A 21,312-nucleotide genomic window follows, 5' to 3' on the forward strand; every position below is an offset into this window, starting at 1 on the left:
GAAGTCTACTCAGTAATTCTTTGCCCCATTAGATGTGATTGATTACCAATGCTCCTTAACTTCAATAGAATAAACCCCACACTAAAGTAGCTTTTATTACATCTGTGTAAGCAGTAAAACATCAAGTTCTTAGAAATATTACAAGTCACAGAATACTATCTTTAAGAAGTTATTAGTATGCAGAGTTTAACAACAGACATATCATGCCTAGGGTATGGAGATGACAGAGGAAACAAGGTCTGTCATTTGGACACGTGGTTCTAAAACAAGGCACCCAACTCTGCTACAAACAAGTGACAGAAACCGCTAATTCTATAATTCCTGTCAGACCAGGCTGTGACTCTGTAGTGACGAGCTGAAGCACAACTCGCTTCAGTGCAAATAAAGATTCTAGGCAGCCACAGGATGTCTCCTATAGAGTACCACCTGCCACATCATTGAAGGGGCAACTCCTCAACATGTTGTGTATGCCCTACAGTACTGACCCAGGCTTGACTGAAAAGCAGACCAGACAGATATTGCTACCCATGCAGTACCCTGCAATTAAACATACCTAGCTTTGTTTTGACTATGAAAATATCCTCCTACTTAATGTATTATTTACTTCCCCACTTTTCTCACTACGTCCACTTCTCACTGTTAAAAAAAAATGAACTCGCTAACTCTAGGCAAACATGATGACAGCGATTTCTGCCACAGGGCTCTCTTTACCTTCATTGACTCGGCATACAATATATATTCCCTAAGTACAGGCAGGAAGTCTTCTGTCATGTCCTCACTGAGTTCTTCAAGAGCTGTGCAGCAATTCCCAATACAGGCAGACACTCCTTCCAGCGGCTCTGATAGCTCAACCTCCAGCCCTCCCCAGGTTGAATAAACAGGTCCATATTCTCGTAGCTCCACCAAGTATTCTAAAAGAGGCAGATGGAAAAATAGATTAACAGAGTAAAAGAAAGGCACAAAGATGTGCAAATACAAAATAGGAGAAATTTTGCACCCATCTTGATAACATTAATCCCCACAGGGAGTCAAGACCTGTGTTGCATTAGCTTCTTAATAGACAGTGTTCTATGGCTGCACAGGTGACAGGTTCAAGTTGCCTCTTTCTTAACTTACCATTCCTACATATTTCCAATACGAAGACACTTGCACCTTTGCACTAGCCAAGGTCAGTTTTTTAAACATATGTAAAACTTAACTCTACTAAGACAGACCTGTAAAGCTTATCTTCATCTTGGAATTCTATTTGTACTCCTCCAGCAAAAGGTGTACTCCACCTTGCAAACGTCTTTCAAAAAATTACTGCAGTAAGACAGTAGGTTGGTACAAAAAGTTCAACTTTAAAAAAAATATTTGGAGAGTTGAGCTAGTATCAGATACTGTGTTAGGTTTCAGGCCTTTTTAAAACCTGGAACTGGCATTAGATTTTGCCCTGTGTGTGACTTATTACAAGCCAGAATCATCAGCACAAATTGTCTTAATTGTAGGATCATCCGTGGTCGGCAGGGAGAAGGAACTCTGCTGACCTGAGATATTCTAAAATACGTGGGTTTATTGCAAGGGTCATGGGTAAAAAGGGCCTTGCCTTCAGCCACCAGCCTTGGCTGAAGGGAAGTCCCAAAGAGAGAGGTAGAAAGAACAAGAGGGTAAGAGTTAAGAGAGAAGAGAGCAAGGGAGCGAGGTGGCAGGGGTCAGAGAGCAGGGGGAAGAGAGCAGAGGTAAGAGAGCAGGGATAAGAGTGCTAAGAGAGAGAGCAAGACTAGGGGGAAGAGGATGAGGTCCTTGTTACAATACATTATTTCTCCTTTTGTAATAAATATTCTAATTTACAGTGACCAACCAATACAAGACACAAAATCCTATAGAATCTACATATAGCCTATAAGAACTACTATATTTCCATACTGTGTTATACTTTAAACTCTAAAAGCTACTCTTTAGACTTTTCTGTTTTGCTACGTTGACCTTTGGATCCCTTAGCCAGCAGAAAGGTATTGTTCAATCAAAAGGGATTCTCCTTCAGCTGGCTAGGCTATTGTTTTCAGGTTATATAGTAACTAAGACTCAGTATCCTACAACTTAAAGTAAGCTTCCATTTCTATTTTGATTATAGGTTTCATGTTTTCAGAATCTTTTGCTAAGCAATCATATTTATAAGGTTTCCCTGATTCATCTTCCCCAACACTTAATCATTGCATCAACCAGAGAAAGACACAGACCATTCAGATTGAAGTATTATGATGGAACACCTTGGGTCCTTACCCAACTGTTCCTTGATGATCCGTTGTGCTATTCTGTCAATGGTACCAAGCTTTAGAGAGAATGTGTCTAGATAATCCCCAATGGCTGCAAACTCCAGTGGTCGACTTCTTAATTTGTAGCCTCCTGTAACATATTTGACAGACTCCCCCATCTTTGACAGCAAAGCCATTCCTTGCTTTTTGTAGGCATTAAGATCCTAGGAATTAAAACAGAAAACAAACAAACAAACAAACAAAAAAACCAACCAAAAGGAAAAAGAATATGTTTAGGAATACTCACTGATATGTTTAAATATTAATACAATTAAGGATACTTTCAGTCAAGATCAAATCTTGTGAAAGCAAGAGATTACATGTGACATGCAGCCTTGAACAAAGGCTTGCTTTCTACATGCTGTACAGCTGAGCACAGCTTCAAGGCTTCACAGAGGCAAATTATCCAGGAGAATAGTATGAAGTACATTAGAAATAACTAAGTAGTCCAACGTTGCATGTGGCCATACTTTCCCATGTTCCTGCACTCTCACCAGGGAAGCAGGCTTATTAACAACTCTGGTTCCACCAAAACAGTTCATATCGTTCATCTACACATACTTCTAAGCCATGACTACAATATCAGTATCAACCAGATGCGCCAGATGTTTCTAATGACCTATTACAGAACTACACATTGCACACCTACTTAGTAAGCAGCCTTCTCACTCCAGTTCTGTGGTCAAACAGGAGGCAGGTGAAGACTGCATGCAGAAAAAATGCAGTATGGGGAGACCAGCAAAGCTTCTCTTCAAGAAAGACTGTAGCTCAGGCTGGGTCAGATGCATCTATGTTGCCTCCACAGAAAGTGTAAACTTCTTTCACACTCCTTTACGCATTTGCATAAACCAAGTTTCAAATAATCCATGCTAACAAGACTGCTTGCCTACAATTTTCATGGGATTTCACCCTAACAGTACACCAGAAAAAATTGTTTTAGTTGGCCAAAACGCTGACAATTTTTCATTACTTCTTCCAGCAGAGGTCAGTATTCAACATTTCAAAATTGGCTCAGGAGCCAGAGTTCAGTTATCCTATAGAGCTTGAGGAAGAGATGTGTTCAAACCATGTAGGACTATAGAGATCAAGAATTCAGACATATTATTACAGACTAGACTAAAAGCTTAGGTGTTAAAAAAAACCCCAAGAAACCAGCAGCCATCATCAAAACATATACTATGGTATTTATTCCAAGTATTTAAGGGAAGTCAAATATAAGTCTGATTAAGAAAACCTGACACCTTAGCAGTTAACATAATTTTCAGTTATGTTTGCATTTAAATGCAGTTTGACTTTTGCTTTCCACATGTCCTCAGCGCAAGCAGCAAGCAGACGTCAGAAAAGATCCTTGAAGCAAAAATTATTCACTCACTCACTCTCAAGAATTCTGGTATGTTACAGGTCCAAACAGGGAACATGAAGAAACGTTGGTTTCTCTTTTCCAACCAGGAGGTGATCTTATGACTTCCTGAAGTAACTAAAGTAAGTCCTAGCACACTAAACTGACAGCTCACTGCTCCACTAGACCAAGTGGACCACTAGACCAAATATTAGAGAAAGTCAGGAGAACATGTGTCCTTTGCCCTCACCTCTCAGTATGCTCTGTAACCTCAAGTCAAACTCTTCCTAAAGTAGAGAATGAAGCCCTTGACATTCATTTCACAGGGTGGGAGAAGAAAAATAAAGCAGCTAAGGAAGCTGCAGCATGCTTGGGCAAATCAAAAGAGGAACACAGCTATATGACATTTAACATGCTAAACAACTTCTGCATTTCTGGCTTGTTGCAGTGGTTAAGTTCAACATGGAGGGGAAATAAAAAGAACGTTGGAGATTGATTACTAACAGCAATCAGAGCATGAACCTAAAGTGAGCTCAAACATCACCTTTAAGTGAACTAGATTAATGCGACTTTGGAAGGTCATGCCTTTACAGCTCTTCTCACCTATCTGGTAGAACCCAAGCATAGCTGCAGGTCCTCCTAGTCTTATATAGTTCTAAAGAAAGCCAAAGAAAATCGCACCATTCCTGCACGAGTCATGCAGAAGACAAGCATGAAATTGTTGCCTGAGAAGAAGTAAGAATGAGGCTTCCCACTTAGTTTTGAGGGCATCAAGTGCAAGCAGTATAAAACGTACAGACAAGATAAAAACTCAAGAAATTTGCAAGCTTTTGTGCAAGAGAGACTTCTCTTCCTCTCCCCCTTCTCTCCTCCCCAAAAGAGGATTTTAAAGCTGTAGAGGTTTCTGAATTTTAAAGTCTACAGGTTTCTGAATTTTTATTCTCTCTTGCATAACAGGAGTGTGTACTAGGCTACAAAACAAGGAGGTCTGGAGAATGCAGTTTATCAATCTGCAGAGATCATTCCTCTTTCCTTCAAGTACGGGGAACCCATACTGTTGTCACACACAAGGGTCAGTCACACACAATAGACAGAGTGCCCAACAACACTCTGTATTTTAGAGGAAGTTCTGATCTGCACATGCAGTTTTGTTAATGCCTTTTTACCCTAATTTCAGAAGGGATGGCAAAGGTCAACAAAGGCATTTGAAAGTTACTGACTTACCTTAGCTGTGAGAAAGATGCTGAAGTGCTCGTTAAAAGACAACACTGGGTGATCAGTTATTCTCTTCAAGAACTTGTCTAATGCTTTCCTCCTTGTCTCAACGAACTCTTCCGAAAAGCGATCAACAACACCCTTCACCACAAATTTTTCAGGAAGAGGCTGTCAGAGCACAAGATTCAAAAGACCAAAAACTTGTTTCTGTTATTTGGAAACAAACAAAGCCATCAAATCCAGTCTTAACAGGAACTGAAACATTTTGTTTGTAACAGGAACCATGCATCAGATGGGAGGCAAGCTGTGCTCAGAATTATCCTTTAGCTGGTCTGGCTAAGGCTAGCCATTCCACTGAGTGGCTTCAGCTGAGAGTCACACCAGGCAAGTCAGACAGTACTCACACTAAGTACTTGTAGCATAGTTTAGATTGTTCTCCCTACTGCTACCCATGTTCAAGATCCAGCTCTAAAGAGATGCCAGAAGAGCTGTATTTATAAGAGAAGTGCACACCCCACCCTGCCACCATCCAGTGTTGAAGCAGGCTGCCCATTCTCAGGAAACTCAGAAAATTTGACAATTCTATTTCTTCCCTACATACCCTCTCTGAGCAGTTTAGAGCTTTTGAACAGGGCCCTCCTGTAAAAGGCTGATAGCCTTAGTGAGAACACTGAGCAAAAACAAACAAGGGGCTTAACACAGCAAATGGCTGGATCCTTTCTGAAGTATGAGCACACCTGGTCATCTATCACAGCTGACTTTCCTGAGTATGTTTCTGTAAGTGACAAAGGCTTCATGATACATCCACTTTTACAGTTTACTATTTTGAGTCCATCAGTTCATCTCTGCAGTTCAGTTTGACATGTAAGCCCAGACTGTCTCTGGACTTCCTAGTTATACAGTCCCTCCTGTTACACTTGGATTACAGACTCTGAAGTACCACTTTGGATGAAAGATAACTTTTTAAGCTGAAGCATGGTTAGTTTCAGCTCTACCACTAGATCTGCTTTTTTTCTGCTGAGACAGCATGGACTTCAAGATTAATATCCATTTTAAATCAGCTTTACATTTCACTCTTGTGAATCAGTCCATCCAGACAATCTGCTTACAGTTAGGCTAGCAGTGACAGCCATTTTCACCCAATTCAGGAATCAGGATTCTCCTCTGCAAAGCGTATATCAACTAAAATCTGTGTCAAAAATAATTTAAGAGAAAAAATCTATCCATATTGCTTTCCCATTATACCCAAACTGATGTGGGCTGTACATGAAGACTGTATCTCCTAGAAAAGCACAGTCAGCATGACTTAGCTGCAACACAGCTACATTTTGACCATTGTATTTGGTTCTTACAATTTAGACTTACCTTATTATGCTTAGCATTCAAATCAGTCAGTCGTTCTAGTTAAACCAGTGTAAGGTACACTACCATTAGACTTCTTCAGAAGTATAATGCCTTGGGCGTAAGTCTTCAGGTAGGAAGAAACTATCTTCCTTTGCTTTGTAAACTTTAGGTGGGACTCTAGGAAGTCACTACCTCAGCATCATGTGAGGGAGGAAAAGAAAAAAGTTTAAAGAAAAAAAAAGAGGGAAAGGAAGACTAGTCAAAAGAACCCTAGTTCAACCACACACGTGCAAACTGGCACTGAGTAATCACTAAAGTTTGGGCATTTGAAGAATGCACCTCTGTTACAAAGACTGCCATTTCAACTACAACAGGAGGTACATTGCTTTCCATTTTAGGCCTCTGGAGGTCCATCTCAAGTAATCAATACACACAGCTAGCAACTGGTATCTTGCTTTAACTGTGTTAATTATCTGTCTTACAGTCTTACAGTCTTTCATCTTAACAATTTTTTTTCCCTACTGAGACATGTGAGCCGAGTTCACTGCCATCAGAAATGGCTTCAAGTATCCAAACAAGACCATCCAAGGACAAGAACCTCAGCTGTGTTAGGTTTACTTTTCTAGTCTAGAGAAAGATCTGAGATCAGTTCTACTGCTTTTTGAAAGAAAAGATTAGAATGTCTCAGATCTTTTAAAAAGAAGTAACTCAGTAACTAAAGAGATGAAGAGGAACCCATACTGAGCTTAGTTTTGGCTCCTAAGTGTAGGCTGTCATGACACACTTCACTGAGAAGACACATCATTTACTACAGATTTTTGGCAGAATCACTATATTGAGATTAGAAAGACAACTCCCTTTTGATAACTTGTTAGAAGGCTTTCAGGGGTTGCAGTATCTGTAATTACAAACACAGATAGTCTTAGACTGTCTTGAAACATCTTTTCAGAAAACACTTGAGTCAGTGTATCTGAAACTGCCTTTGGCTTCTACACCTCATCAATTTCTAGAAAATAAATACATAAAGCATTCAGCAGTCTCCCCACCATACCCTGCATGAAGGAGATTAATGGGAGATTTTATAATTGCAAAGTTGTGCATAAACAGATACAATAGGCAGCACACCCTTTCATCTCCAGATTTTCTAGAAGAAAGGTACCTAAGATACTGGCTTGTTCTGCAACCGGTTCCATGTCCAGTATTACAGCTACTCATGCCAGGTTTACTGCTCTGCATGGGACAAATTCCTGGTCAGAGCAAAGCAGCTTGATTCTTTGGCTGTGACTCACCTTCTGCTACTCAACTATTATTTACAGCCTTGGAGGCTTCAGGAAGAAATGGGCACCTGTTGGTGTACCCAAGAATCTGCACAAACTTAACTGTGATTGTTCCAGCTGTTCAGAGAATGATGCATGAGAAAACAGTATGGGCACTTAACACATGCCTTCCCCTTAAGCTTTCAAGCTCACTGTCTTTCTTTTCTGTACTGTTCACTAAACATATTTGCTGCCAGTTAGTGGTGTCACATGATTTTGTGAAGTACTTCTTATCTCTGAGATACTCAACTATTATTCCACTTGAGGCAAGTCCCAGCATAATTAAGGACTTAAACAGTGCTCAACCATAGATCAACCTAACATACTTCTCACACAGCCTATTCCTTGATAACAGAGGGAGGGAGGGCAGAGAAACTTTCACCACCCCAGACAGGCAAGCTAAAATATGCTAGTAGTGTTGCTATTTCCTGCCAATTCAGTTCCTATAGGGCTTTTTAAAGGTCTTTGTTCAGAAGCCATGAAGGCGGTTTTCTCACAGGTTTCCTACCTATTCACACACAAAAAAAAAAAAGGTAGTACTAACCTCCTCACATCAAGTAAGATGGTCAGATCACCAGTTTCAGCAACAATGGGTGCGGTAGTTCAGCTAATCTTATTAGGTAAACTTCTACCTACTGAAGGGGTAGAATGCAATAGCTGCTAAGCCAGAGGCTGAGACTTCCAAGGCTGTGCTATTACAGGTCAGTGCTATTAAGTGTTAGCACAAATGTAAAACTGGCTCAAAAGGCCACCGTGAGAACCAAAACTAGAACCTGAACTACCTATGGCTTTTCATAGCCCCCAGATGCTCTGAAATACAGGTGTAATAATTGAGCAAACAGCATAGAAATGTATTCTATTTATGTCACAGCTACTGTAGTCAGCACACATATTGCCCTGCAGAAGGCTGACAAAGCTCACCTCTCAGATGTGCCACTCAAGAAAAGTCTAAGCTTCCTAACTAGTCAGGAATGGGAAGCTCTTTCCACTGCACTGGAAGACAATAAAAGTACCATACTTAACTATAATTACTCAAAGAGAATGAAATACTGTTTTTTAAATCTAGACACTTATCATCCAAATACTACCCTTGGAAGATGGATGCGTAACTGCCTTTAACAGCAGATTCTTGCTTACTACCTACGGGAATAAGATGTGTTGGCTGGGACTCTTCCAGCTTGTTTCTCAACCAGTCGAAGTCTTGGTACCGCCGACGGACAGAATACTCTGGCAAATCAAACTCTGCTCGTGTGGTCTGGAAAAAAACAGGATATACTTAGTGTGCAGTAACACCTCTTACTTTAGAGCTTAGCAGCAAACGCAGTACAGCCATCCCTGGAAAGGGCGAAGCCAGACAAGCCTTGCAGGGGGGTCTTAATCCCCAAAACTGTGCAGCCAGCATGAGAGATAGATCCTCAGGCCTTTCAAGCAGTGAAAAAGCAGTAATATGAAAAATGATTGCTTGGAGCTGATGTATTGAGATCTATTTGTAGTTCATTACATGTTCTGCTCTCATCATGGTAGAAGTCCACAGAGCAGAAGCACTGCACACCACATTACTCTCTTGGCAGTTACAAGATTGCAAAGATTTTATGAGATATTCATTGCGAGGTCAAGACTATTTTAACCATTAAAAATTAAAAGTAAAGGTTTTTACTGACTTGTTTATTCTATGACATGCACTATTCACAGGTGAAACAGTATTTCACCACTGTCCTGTATTCTACGATTGATGGGCTTATCACACTCCAAGGTCAAAAGATGAGAATATAAGCCAGTGCAAGGCTTGACGGACTATTTTTGTTGACTTCCAAGACAAAGAAACAAATCTGTTTATGTGTATGCCAAATTAGATATATTAGATATTATTACATTAAATTAAATCTTTTAAATTTTCCCTCTTTAGGGCAAGGTCATTACAAGTTTGACAGGAAAAAAAAGTAAGTATGCAGATAAATTGCTGGCAAGTGTTTTGTCCAGTCTTTGAACAGTCCATAACCCTTCCAGAAGGTTAACTGTATGGGGCTGCTTGCAGAGCACATACTGCAACTGCCTAAAAGCACTCATGAAAATGTGTACCAACTAGGAGTGTCTGCTGAAGAGCTTGGCATTGCAGCAGCCCTGATTAGAGGGTAGATGGCCCTTGTAGATATGTCCCACTGAGAAGCACAGGCAGCTATACTTAAGTCACTTGTAGCATTATGTCCATCTTGCAATGAATGGCTTGCAGTGCCAGCACACCACATGCCTGAGGCCAGGCATCAAACCCAGTGCATCCTGGGGAACACACTGGCAACCCCAGCTTTGAACTGGCAGGGAGTCTAGCACCTGGTTGCTTTGCTAATCCCAGCCAGTAGCAGCCTTTAAATGCAATCCACCTCTTCACTTGCTCTCTGGATGATTCTAACTCTTCAGTTGCTGCATTTTACTCCCACCAGTCACCACTGAGGATCCTGTAAAAGTTCTACATATGAAATCTCTTTCTAGGGTGAGGTCAGGAGCCTTAACACAGTATCAACACCACAGCAGATCTAGGATACTGTAAGCGGCAAGCTGATGTGTTACTATGTAGGTAGTAACTACTACTAGGTAGCTATGAAATGGTTTAGCTTCTAGTAAAGGAAGGCATATACAGAAAAAGAAATCAGGATCAGCTCCTCCCTTCTTTGACCTGCTCGGCTACGGTAAGCAATATAGAGGTTAGTCCATGGACTGACATAATAAATCCTCATGAACTGGAGCAGTTGTGTTTGTAGATGAGGGACTACCAAGACCATGATACCCATTGCAGATATGTGCTTTACTCAGCCAAACACATCTCAGGGCAACACCAGTGTATTCAAAATCTAAGAGTGCCACACTATAAATGTGACTTCTTGAGACTTCGTATGAATCATTTTCACTTGTTTCCAGTAACAGACTGAATGGCATTATTCTAGAAATTAAAAAAAAAGAAAAAGAAAAAGGAAAGAAAAAAGGGTGGTGCAAGGCAGTAATAACTCAGTAGAAGACAGAGCATCTGTGAACTGGCTGTCACTGCCCAAAGGCATTTTAAGAGATCAGACAGTGAGTGAATGAGAGTAATCAGATTGGCTACACACTACAGTAGTGTCTTATCCTGAAGCATGAGAATGAAGGTAAAGTCTCCTATCCATTAGCACTGAGAAGCTTATTAACCACTATTCTGCTAATAGTTAAGGAAAACAGTATAGGACTGTCTAGGAGTAGGAAAGCAGGTTAAAGTCCCAGTACACAAACCATACGCTAGCTATTGTTCACCTCTAGTAGACTGCTCTTGTCGCCTTTACTTCACAAGCAGAATTGTAAAGTTTTCCATATAACACTTTTTTTCCTCTGAGATGAAAATACAGCAGAAATATTTCATTGTTTACTGCATAGATTATCAAATCTAGACAGTAAATAAGCTTTTCAAAGACTATTTGAACAGAACATAAAGGCCTTTCAAGGTTTAAATGAAACCTCATTAATGCTGAAAGAATTTGGATCTCAGATCAAACTGTTCATTAGTTTAGCACAAGTTATTTTTTCCAGTTTGCACATAAGAGGAAAGGAGGATGTTGCCACTATCCAAGCACAGTGCTCAAGAACACATTTTCTGAGGTAGCTCAGGGTGCAGCTGCAGGGGGAGCTGCAGGTTGAGCCCTGGCTGCTGGAGCCCAGGCAGAGGCCGTGAAGAGCCAACCCTCAGCATAACAAGGGCCTGAGGACCTGCGGCCCAGCCAGGGGACCGGACACTGAGACCAGCAGGAGCCGATTATCCCAGACCTTCCCATGCTTACACTGGCGGGGGGGGATAAAAGCCCAGGGGTTCCTTTGTACAGGATCCTTCCTCAGAGACACCAGCTCAAGCTGTTAGTTTGTTATTGCACTGAGACGAAATTATTTTAATGGCTGGGACACCTGAGACTGCTGTGGGAAACCTGGGGACAGAAACCTGGTGTATCTGTGTGAGTGAAGGGCCGTAAGTGGGAAAGAGCCTTGGTCTCAGCTCAGGCAGTGCAAGAGTGACTGCAAGAGTGGCTCCTGGATGGCTGAGCAGGGAAATTTCCATAACAGATAACAAGTGAAGCATCTATGCTGTTGACACAACCAAATTCCTCCTGCTTTCTCAGCAAGATTCATAAATCTCATCTTGAAAGGACAAGTGTCTCTTCCAAAGAAAGCTGATAAACCTATAAGGCAGATCTCAACTTTCCAAGAAACAATGGGCAAGATGTTTCCAGGAACTTACTGAAAATTCCAGCATAGTTCCACTAAGTCAGTACTGCGGCACTCTGAGCACAGTTTTGCTTGCTGGAAAGCAGGCAGAGTTACAGACACTTTTACCTTAGTTACTGGAATAGTTTTGACTAGAGGCAGTATTAAGGCAATCACCAAGTCTTGGTCTTGCATAAGATTCTTGTCTTCCTTGGAAGGAGCTAGCAGTCAAACCTGAAGCTAGCCTGTGATGACTACATTCAAGTATTTCTGTACCCTAGTTCTACTCTCTAACTCACTAGACTTGATTACAGATTCCCTTCCATGTTATTATTTAAGTTAGACAGGAAATCTTCAACTAGGAAAAGAGGAGAATGACAGAGAGAGGAAAGGAAGAAGGCTGGTGTTCTTAGCACTCCAGTATTTCTTTTTGCCTCAAACAGTTTAGTCTGTTTGGAAAAGACTTCATATCACTTTTACCTGCTCGTGTCTAGGGAATCAGGCTGTTTCATGTGTTCAAGTAATCTACCCAATGAATGGACCGGAAGCACAAGGAGAAGGACAGGAAAGTGAAAACAAGACCTCCACTTCAGTATTGACTAGTGTGAAATACTCTCCCTTCAAGCCTTCAGAGCAACTGCAAGACTGAGGAATGGCACTCAGCTGTTTAAACCTCCATGGGAAAAGGCACTGAAGAAGGCCCTGCCATCCTAGAAAGTACAATGAAAGTGAAGTTGGAAGTACACTTATTTATGTTTTCTCAGGAGAGATGACTACATAACATAAGGCCAAGCTCTACATTCCCTTTTCTTTCTAATAAAGAACTCTGATTGGTAAAATGCCCCTAAAATGCACATGCATCTATCTGAAGGACACAAAGACACTTCTACCATCACAGGCAAGACTCATTAAGTACCAGCACAAGTTTCACCCACCTTTACCGTTTCACTAACCTCTCTGTGTAAGGGAACTGCTTACTAACTTGCACTAGTAACTGCATTAGCAAGATGAACACAGGGTATGAGAAAATCAAGAGAGTCAGTCCTGAATCACTGTCTTGTAAGCTGGAGGATTACCATTACATTCTTCAAATATGTTCATCCACAGGACAGGGTAGGGAATGCTACCTGGCTCTTACCACAGAGCTGTGAAAACAGGTACATAAGCAATATCAATTAAATTCTTAAGTTTTCCTTTGCAAGCTAATGTTTTGACCCTTCCTCACTCACCACCAACCTGCTGACAAAGGCATGAGAAGATGATAAGCCCGGGCATACTGCAAGAGCTGCTTTTTTTTTTTTTTTCCCTTTTAGAATGAAGGACCTGTAAAAAGAAGGATGAAAAAAACACCCCACACAACACAAATGAGACTGTGGCTGGTCTACCCTCTTCCCTACAGTGGTATCCTGCCACCGCCACCACCACACGTTACAGCATTAGCAACTCCCCTCTTGCCCCAGTGACGCTGCTTTTCAGTCTTCAGAATAACTCATTCTATGACCTATGTTTATCCAAACCTTTGATGTTTCAGAAGCATTCTCCAGTAGAGAAAAGAAAAACCCCAGACATCCCTGCCTCCTCATTCAGAAGCACCAGAGAGACCCTTTAGTGGTCTCAAACTTCTTTCCTGCAAGGCTCCAAAAGGGAGGTGTTGAGAAGGCTCCTCATCTCACTCTAAGGATTATTCCTGTGCTTTTCTGCCATGTTTAATTGCTGCTTGCAGCTACAATGGCTAACTGGCAATTAGCTTGGCATTGAAGACACCTTATTTGTAGGGCAAGAATGAGTTAGACCATTAATACTGTTAGTCTTGAACAATGGTAGATAGTTCTAGAGGTTTTGACCCTAGAGATTAACCAAAAGTTTCCAAGAATAATAAAACTAAAAATATGAGGATTTCATGGTGATTCAGACAAGTAACTGACACAGTTTCATAATACAATTGCAATAGTATAATATAGCAGATCTATGTGCTACAGTGAGACCCAAAATAAAACAAGTATTAACAGACAGGTAGGTAAACATCAAAATCAGAAGTACAGAATTGGTTTTTTTTAAATAAGCAAAGAGACACTGCTGGGTAACACTTCTGACCTAAATATAGTAAAGACCTTGGCCATGTTTCAGAGCTCTGCCTTAAAAAGAAAAGGAACCCTTGAACATAAGGATTTCCAAGCACAGGAACATTATTAGGGTGCCACTATATAGAATTATTTTATATTGATGGAGTCTTAATTTAAGACAGGAATAACATTAGCCAATTTTAGCCATTTCCCTGTGGAAAGCTGAATTTTATTTTGTGGTTCCTATTCCTCCTGATCAAGTAATGGCTGAAGGCTTAGCTGCTCCAAGTAAAAAAGGATACAGTGTTTCCTGCAAGATTAAGACTCTTAGACTAAAAATGAATGACAGAACTGGGTTAAATGTAACACAGCAAGAGATAGTTACTATTTTAGAGAAACTCCATTTTCACCTGTGCCGTCTGAAAGTGAAACTTTGAAGTGGACATTTGGAAAAAAAAATTATCTGTGCCCTGTAAAGGTTCCTTATCTCCCAGGAAAATATTTGCTCCAGTAGATACTGCCATCTAAGTGGGCTGGAGGAATGTTAATCTTTCTGGACAAGTGTATCAAGTATATTACTAGTAAAGTTAGTGAATGCCTTTTGCCTTAGGCAACTGCAAGTGCCCAAAGCAGATGTCAACATCACCTAGGAGCTCATTATAATGAGAAAGAGTTAACTAAGAGGAATCAACATTTTAGTTGGAAATGTGGTGAACTTTTCAGATCATTTTTCATATTAACATACATAGATTACATTAATGATCAAACTACAACAGGTGCTGAAAAAATCTTCAGCCTCTTTTGGTTGGCAGTGGCATTCTTAAGCTACTTCACTTTATTATCGGCTGTAGAGTTATCTGAACCAGCAACTGCATGAAAGCTGAGGATCAAGACTATAATTTTAGAGGATCACAGAGGAAATGTAGTAAACACTTCCAGCAACAGCCTTAAGGGATTTCAGAAAAGGATAAACACAAAAAGTGAGATGATTAACAGTGAACCAGTAACAAGGCACATTTCCCTTAAGGGAAATCAAACCAACTGAGTGTCAGGTTACTTAAACAAACAAACTGTGAACTTAATTAAAGAAACTGGCCTTGCAAGTTTACAAACAGTTCTATTTAGGAATCAGAGACAAAAAAAATCTAAGTTGACATGTTAAAAGATTTTTTCACAATTTCAGACACTGAAGTAACAGGTCTGCTTAGAGAAGTCACTCCTTTAACACATTCACATTCTTCAACACACAAGGTACCAAAAGACACAAAGTTCTTGTCCTTAAGATAAGACAGTGCAAGATGTGAATATCCAGAACATGCCCTAAAGTTATTCCACAAAGAAGGAAGTACTAGGAAAGAGAATATTGCTTTGTACCTTTGTTGTAACCCTGTATGTGATATATGTCTCCATTGTGCACACGTGTTTTTTGGGGTCATCAACAGTAACAAAGAGGTCTCTAGTTTCCACATCCAAGTCATCATCCAGCTGCAGCCTGTTGAGAAGAGATGAGGAGGAGGCTGGGCTAGAAGTGTCCACGGGTGTGCCATTGGGTAGACTGAGATCCTGTATTGGAGAGGAAAAAAAAAAAAAAGAGGAAGTTAACAGATTCAAGGTAAAGCACAATACTTTCAAAGACACCACAAACAAGCTTCTCTGATATATTATAATGGTTGCTTGTTTCAGCACCTCCAAGGATCACCCTTTTCCAGGACACCTGGGCAACATCTGAAGTCTTTGAGCATTAAGCTGAGAAGAAGGCACATTATCACTGTATTTCCCCTCAGTACAGCACAACCTGCTTTCTATTCATAAGGAAGCAGAGTGCTGCTGAACCAACAGTTCCTGGTGAGACTGAGCCAACCCAGACTGAAAACAAAACAGCTATGCAAATCAAGAGACCTACTTAAAAGCAAGGTTTCAGACAAAGTGGCAACAGTTTAGTTGTCTGGAAGGCAGTCAGTTCCACCTCTGGAGACTCCTACAGTGGAGGAAGGAACACAATTTTCATCAGAGGCCTCCCATCCAGTCCATTAACTGCCACATATATTGGCAGCAGTTAGAGTCTGAATTGCCATGACTGCATTACAGAACAGTCAGAGATCATACTCTCCTCCACAAGTGTATAGGCACCTCCCTGTTGGACTGCTAAAGCAAATGAAAACACTACTTTTTCCTTGGAGAGGTCCTCACTCCCATTCTCCTAAGTCTAAGAGTGTCATCCAGTGCCTAGAAAAGACAGTGGCTAAAGATCCAGCAAGTGGCCATTTTAGGAAGAAAAACACAAAAGTTCAGGAAGTCTGCAATTCCTTGAAACTGACTTGGCATCAGGGGAAAAAAAGAAAAACAACAAAACAACTTTACAGCTAACTTGGTACATCCACACACCTTCAAATCTCACACTTCAACACAAACCAACTACTCCGTGACAGTAGTTTTTGCACTTGCACAAATATCACAGCAAATTAACATGTTCTTTGCTCTGGTTTTGTAGCAGAGGGAGCTGACAGTGTGTACATAGAAAGTCCTAAGGATCCATGGGTCCTCTTTTCAAAGAAAACAGGACGGGTTTTTTGTTTGCATCTTTCTAATGGCAGCACAAGGACAGATTTATCCAGGGAGTGATCTCCCCTGTTGCTGAACAGAGAAACATTTCTACAGCTAGGCATCACATTTACTAGAAGTGTTTTAGTTATACAATTACTTCTTAGACGATACTTCGCACAACTGTTAGTGGCTGGACAAAACATATCATCTTAGCGAAGCAATCACGTGCAGGTGAGAGACTCCTTCTGTTCATCAGTGCTCCTTTAGCCAAAGGTACAGAATCACAGACAAGAGCTTCGAGGTAAAGTTACTAACAAAGGTCGGCCTTTGATAATGGCTAAAAACACAGCTAAATTCCTACTGGTCATTGTCACAAACCCATCATGGGAACACTGGGATTTCATAGAGAGCCATTTGTTTCTTGCAGTACTGCAGAACCGTGGCCGCATTGCTCTTCACCTTGGGGGCTACCTTATGAAGTAGAGAAAATAATTGTTTAGTCTAGACATTTTGGGAAACGGGTGATCTAAACTATCGTCTACTGACAGAGAGGTTAGATACATTCTCCCACCTAATGTATGGAAGAGGCTGCCAACAAAGAGATGGTTTCAGATTTAACTGGCAGGTGAGCAAGACTGGAAGGCAGGTACTCAAATGCTCTCAAGAGGGCGAAAGAGCAGGAAGAGCAAGGCACATCTTGCCAGCTCAGACATGAGGTAAACACCTCAAACTACACAAGCATCTGGCTCAGACTCAGCATAGGAGGAACACACAACAGGAGGAAGCAATGGCACAATAACTCAGTAGAGAAGTTCTGTTGAAATACACAAACAGAATAAGCAGTAGGCAGGATAAGGTTAACAACGCGAGATGGCTTTAGAAAATCTGCAGTTCAGCTAGACAAGAGATTTCGGCTGAGCAGAGCAAAAAGTGGAGTAGCTGGAGACAAATCTGTTACTTTTTCCAAAGGAAAAGACAGCTCATCACTGCCCATGTGCAATAAGCATTAACATACAAGTCGTGCCAGAATTGCAGCCGTTTTCTAAGATTCCAGTATGACAGTTAAATTGCAGAAACAGCTTAAGCCTGGTTCCACAGGAGATCTCAAAAGTTTGTAAGAAAACTCTTCCAAAAAGGGACTTAAAGAATATGATGGAATCTGCTTAAAATGTGAGAATCCAGAGAAAGAACCAAAGATGGAGCTTGCATCCAGTTGCTTGAAGTTAGCACTTTTCTCAACAATTCTCTTGAAAAGTAACAATATCATAATGAGACATTAATTTTGAAGAAATAAAGATTTTAGTTAAACTAGATACTGCTGAGGTAAGACAGATAGACTTCCCTTTTGATAAGCAGAAGCCGGATTTAAGGAACTGATAAATCATGAGGCCTGTCAACTTATGTTTGTGTATTCTGACTAATCAATAGGCTTCGAGAATTACAATGAAATCATAAATCAAATACTCCTGGGAAAACAGGATTCAGTTGTCACACAACACTAAAAGGTTAAAAAGTCAAAGCGAAGAAGACTCACTTACTTCATCATTTTGAGACCCTGCCCCATAAAAAGGACCACCGACCCATTTCAAAGAACAAACCACACATGCTTAATAGCTTTTGGCTAATTACCATACAAAGCGGGGAATGGGATGTACTAGTCATAAATATACATTTGTGTTTTGGGTATTCAATACTTCTGTACATAAAAAAGACCCTGTGATCTTCTGCAGGCGCGCGTGTGTTTGGGAGCCATCCCGCACGCTGCCCGGCGTCGTAATTAAACATACACTTTCTAACTCTAAACTGTTGGAGAGTCTTTGTTCGTCATAGATGGATAAAGGCATGAGGTCGATATTCATATTTTTTTAATAATTCAGTATGAGTGCACATTTGATTTGCATCTCATTACACATTTTAAGCAGGACAGAAGTCTGTGAAGGCTTGAATCTGCTTCATTGCCCTTGAGTGTGCTCCTGCAGCCATGGGCCTTGTAGAATGTCTCGGGTGTTAAAGGCTGTAATAGTTCTATCTTGGTGAAACAGTCCAGACATACATCAAATAAAGCTTCTGTACCAGCAGTGTTTCAGATCAGGAGAGCTGCTAGCTGAGCTGGTGGGGAAAGGAGAGATGATGTGTTACTGTACTATACTGCCTCATCTGCAGGATCCTCTCCTGGCAGAGACAGCTGGCATCATACCCTGCTACTTGGCTACTTTTCAGTAGATGAAAGCCAAGTTAGAAGCTAACTGCTTCTCCTCCTGAATGGGTGGAACCTCCTAGCTAAGTGCACTAGAAAAAACGTGTATGGCTGCTGAGTCCTCGTTTAACAGTAGGCAGGATCAGTTTTGCTGAAGTCTTACGCTATTGCTAGAAAGAAGCAGGCTTTGAAGAATGACAGCAAGATACCTCAGGCTGTAATCCTACCAGCAGAGCACCTCCCTGTCATGTTAACTGCACCACCTTTCTTCTATGGGACTTGGGGGATTTTTTTTTTTTTTTGGTGTCTGGAAAACAGGACTGCATTATCTGTGTTTGTCTGCTTTTACCACAGAATAAGGAGTATGTCCTGCACAGCCTAGTGGGAAAGGAGATATGCAGCCACCTGTGTTTCTACCTGTTGGTATAACTATTATGCCCACAATACTGGCTAGTATTATCCATTTTATATGAACAAGCTGGCAAGCTGTGTCTGACTTCAGCTTGCCTTGGCTCATGCATCAGCTTCACCTTTAGTGCACCAAGTAGCTGCCCATCCATGTTTTAAATTCCTCTGTGCATTATTAGAGACCAACACAGTCCAAGTCACAGCAGGTACTTACTTCTTGCAAAGCCTTTTGTCGAAGTACCTGTCAAAGTAGGCAATCTGCTGAGCAGAAAGCTGAGCAGTCCTACAGCAGAGAGAAGGGGAAGCTGCTTCTGGCTGGCCAGGAAAGGTGGTGAGGAGGACATGTTTCGTCAAGACATTCTTCACTTCTTAGCGAGCATCCATAAATATTTTCTGAAGTTTCAAAACTTTTGCTATAGTAAAGAGTAAAGACCCTTAGTCTGTGTCCCCCATTGCCTCAGGGCAGTCTCATAGCTTTGTCATCTGTTGAAGCAGGTCAGGTGAAGCAAGGCCTGGATCACAACCTACTGTAGATAACAGTGCGGCATTCAGACTTTCAGGTTCATGAGCTACTGGTTCTTTAATACAGTTGTAAAACAACCACAGGGGCAGGCTCTTCATGCATTCCTATGAAATTCCTAGAATTTGTCAAGACACCTGAATTTATGGGTACAGAAGTCAGACTATTTTAGCAGCACATGTTTGGTATCCTACAGCGCCAGGCAAGTAGGAACTAACTGCCTGTGTTGGAAATGCACCCTGACAACTATGCAGGCTGCTTTCTGGTAAGGCTGCTTCGTATTAGTTTGCTAACTCATGTTCTCCAAACACTTTGACTAGTCAGCCTACCCAGAAACAGAGATTAAATCAAGAAGTTCACTTCATGCAAACATGCAAAAATTCAACTGAATTTTTTAAAACTAGAAGTCTGCATGTGAGATTCAAAATGAGTTGGGAAGTTTCCAAATGTTGTCATCTTCTCCCAGGAGACTTTCTACAACTGCATTTACAGAGCAATTTGGATCCACGTAAAGTAGAAACCTCAGGAGCTTGGTGTTCAGTCTTCTGGATGGCAGCCTCCCTCCGTGGAGTAGTACACCAGAGAAAGCATCCAGGACTCAGCCCCCGAGGGTCTGAATTTCTGTAGGTATTGTTTGATTGTGAAGACCATGGAGTGTTCTGCTGAATTACAAGCAACTAGTTAATATTACAGTTTCCAGAAACTGAATACTAGTTTTCACCTATCCTGCCTGAGCAAGTGTACAGCTTAACCAGATAGCTTTGCTCTCAAAACAGCAGTCCATGAAGAAGGCGGCATGGTTTTGGCCAGGTCTTCCAAACACACATAAACTCACCTCCGGAAAGGGTTACCCTGAACCCAGGTGATGCTGTGTGCCCACTGCTCCCATTCAACAAGCATTGTGTGACAGTAACAGACTTTTAGAAATGTTGCTGTTTAGAGGCAAGAGGTGGACTTAACCCTATATACCCCTGCCCAACTTAGGGATCTGAGAGACAGGCCTGTACTGCTCCTAGAACCTCACTGCTTCACTTCCAAAATGCAGAGTGCTGTACATTTTCTCCTTCTATTTCAAGGTGTTCCATTGCTTTTTGCCATTCATTTCACAGAGACACAATAACAGACAGGGTCATGTTAAGCAGACAACAATTCCACACCATTATAGCTGGGTTATGGAACACTCCTACCTCCATAACTTCAGTACATGACAGTAAGTCATAGGAGAATGGCGACCAGTGAGTGGAAAACAGAAGTGGTTTAGACACAAACATTCCCGAGGGCATTATAAAAGTTCACATGAACTTGGCTTTCACAGACCTGCTCATAACACTCCTTGTCTCACCCCTGCAAGTTTTGAATGCAGGTGTTTTTTGTACAGGCCAGCTCCATGTAGAAAGAAAAAGCACTTCTGCATCCTCCAGCACACATAGATTAGCTCATCTGTGCAAAGTATTCTACTAGAAGACCACACTAAACATCTGTTTAGTGAAGTTTCAGTCTACACAACACTACTATCCAATACCAGCTAGATACAGAACAAGGGAAGAAAATGCATTTACTTGCCCTTTATGTATGTTCAGTTTCATTCTCTATCAGGCAGCAGCATCAGATTTTGTGTATTAGAGGTTTTAGTTTCTTCACGTCTGATGCAGTACAAGTCCCACCCTCTTGCACCTGCTTTTGAGCAGTTAATTTAAGGCACCAAAGAGGGTATACAGAGTGCAAAGAAGGGAGAATGCCATGGACACAGAAGGGATGGAATGAACAAGGCAGTCATGCTCAACTGGGTTTCAAAAAAATTAAGAATTCCCACAGTTAAATGCCAAAAACCTTATTCATTTCCAGGAAGAAGAA

The 21,312-nt window shown here is 41.2% G+C and overlaps 1 protein-coding gene across 1 annotated transcript in view; it reads right to left on the reverse strand.

The window, feature by feature from the left end:
* The window catches only part of SNX30 (sorting nexin family member 30), a 47,895-nt gene that overhangs the window by 10,828 nt on the left and 15,755 nt on the right, over positions 1–21,312 (reverse strand). The window contains exons 2-6 of the mRNA XM_066181420.1: positions 15,164–15,352; positions 8,653–8,763; positions 4,858–5,016; positions 2,263–2,458; positions 712–911 (exon numbers count right to left, since the gene is read on the reverse strand). Of these exons, the coding sequence (XP_066037517.1) occupies positions 712–911; positions 2,263–2,458; positions 4,858–5,016; positions 8,653–8,763; positions 15,164–15,352 (855 nt within the window). The remainder of the gene's footprint in view (positions 1–711; positions 912–2,262; positions 2,459–4,857; positions 5,017–8,652; positions 8,764–15,163; positions 15,353–21,312) is intronic.

This window comes from Chamaea fasciata, unplaced genomic scaffold, assembly GCF_029207755.1.
Source record: "Chamaea fasciata isolate MVZ Bird 193981 ecotype frontalis unplaced genomic scaffold, bChaFas1.0.hap1 SCAF_4, whole genome shotgun sequence".
NCBI classification, from domain to species: Eukaryota; Metazoa; Chordata; class Aves; order Passeriformes; family Sylviidae; genus Chamaea; species Chamaea fasciata.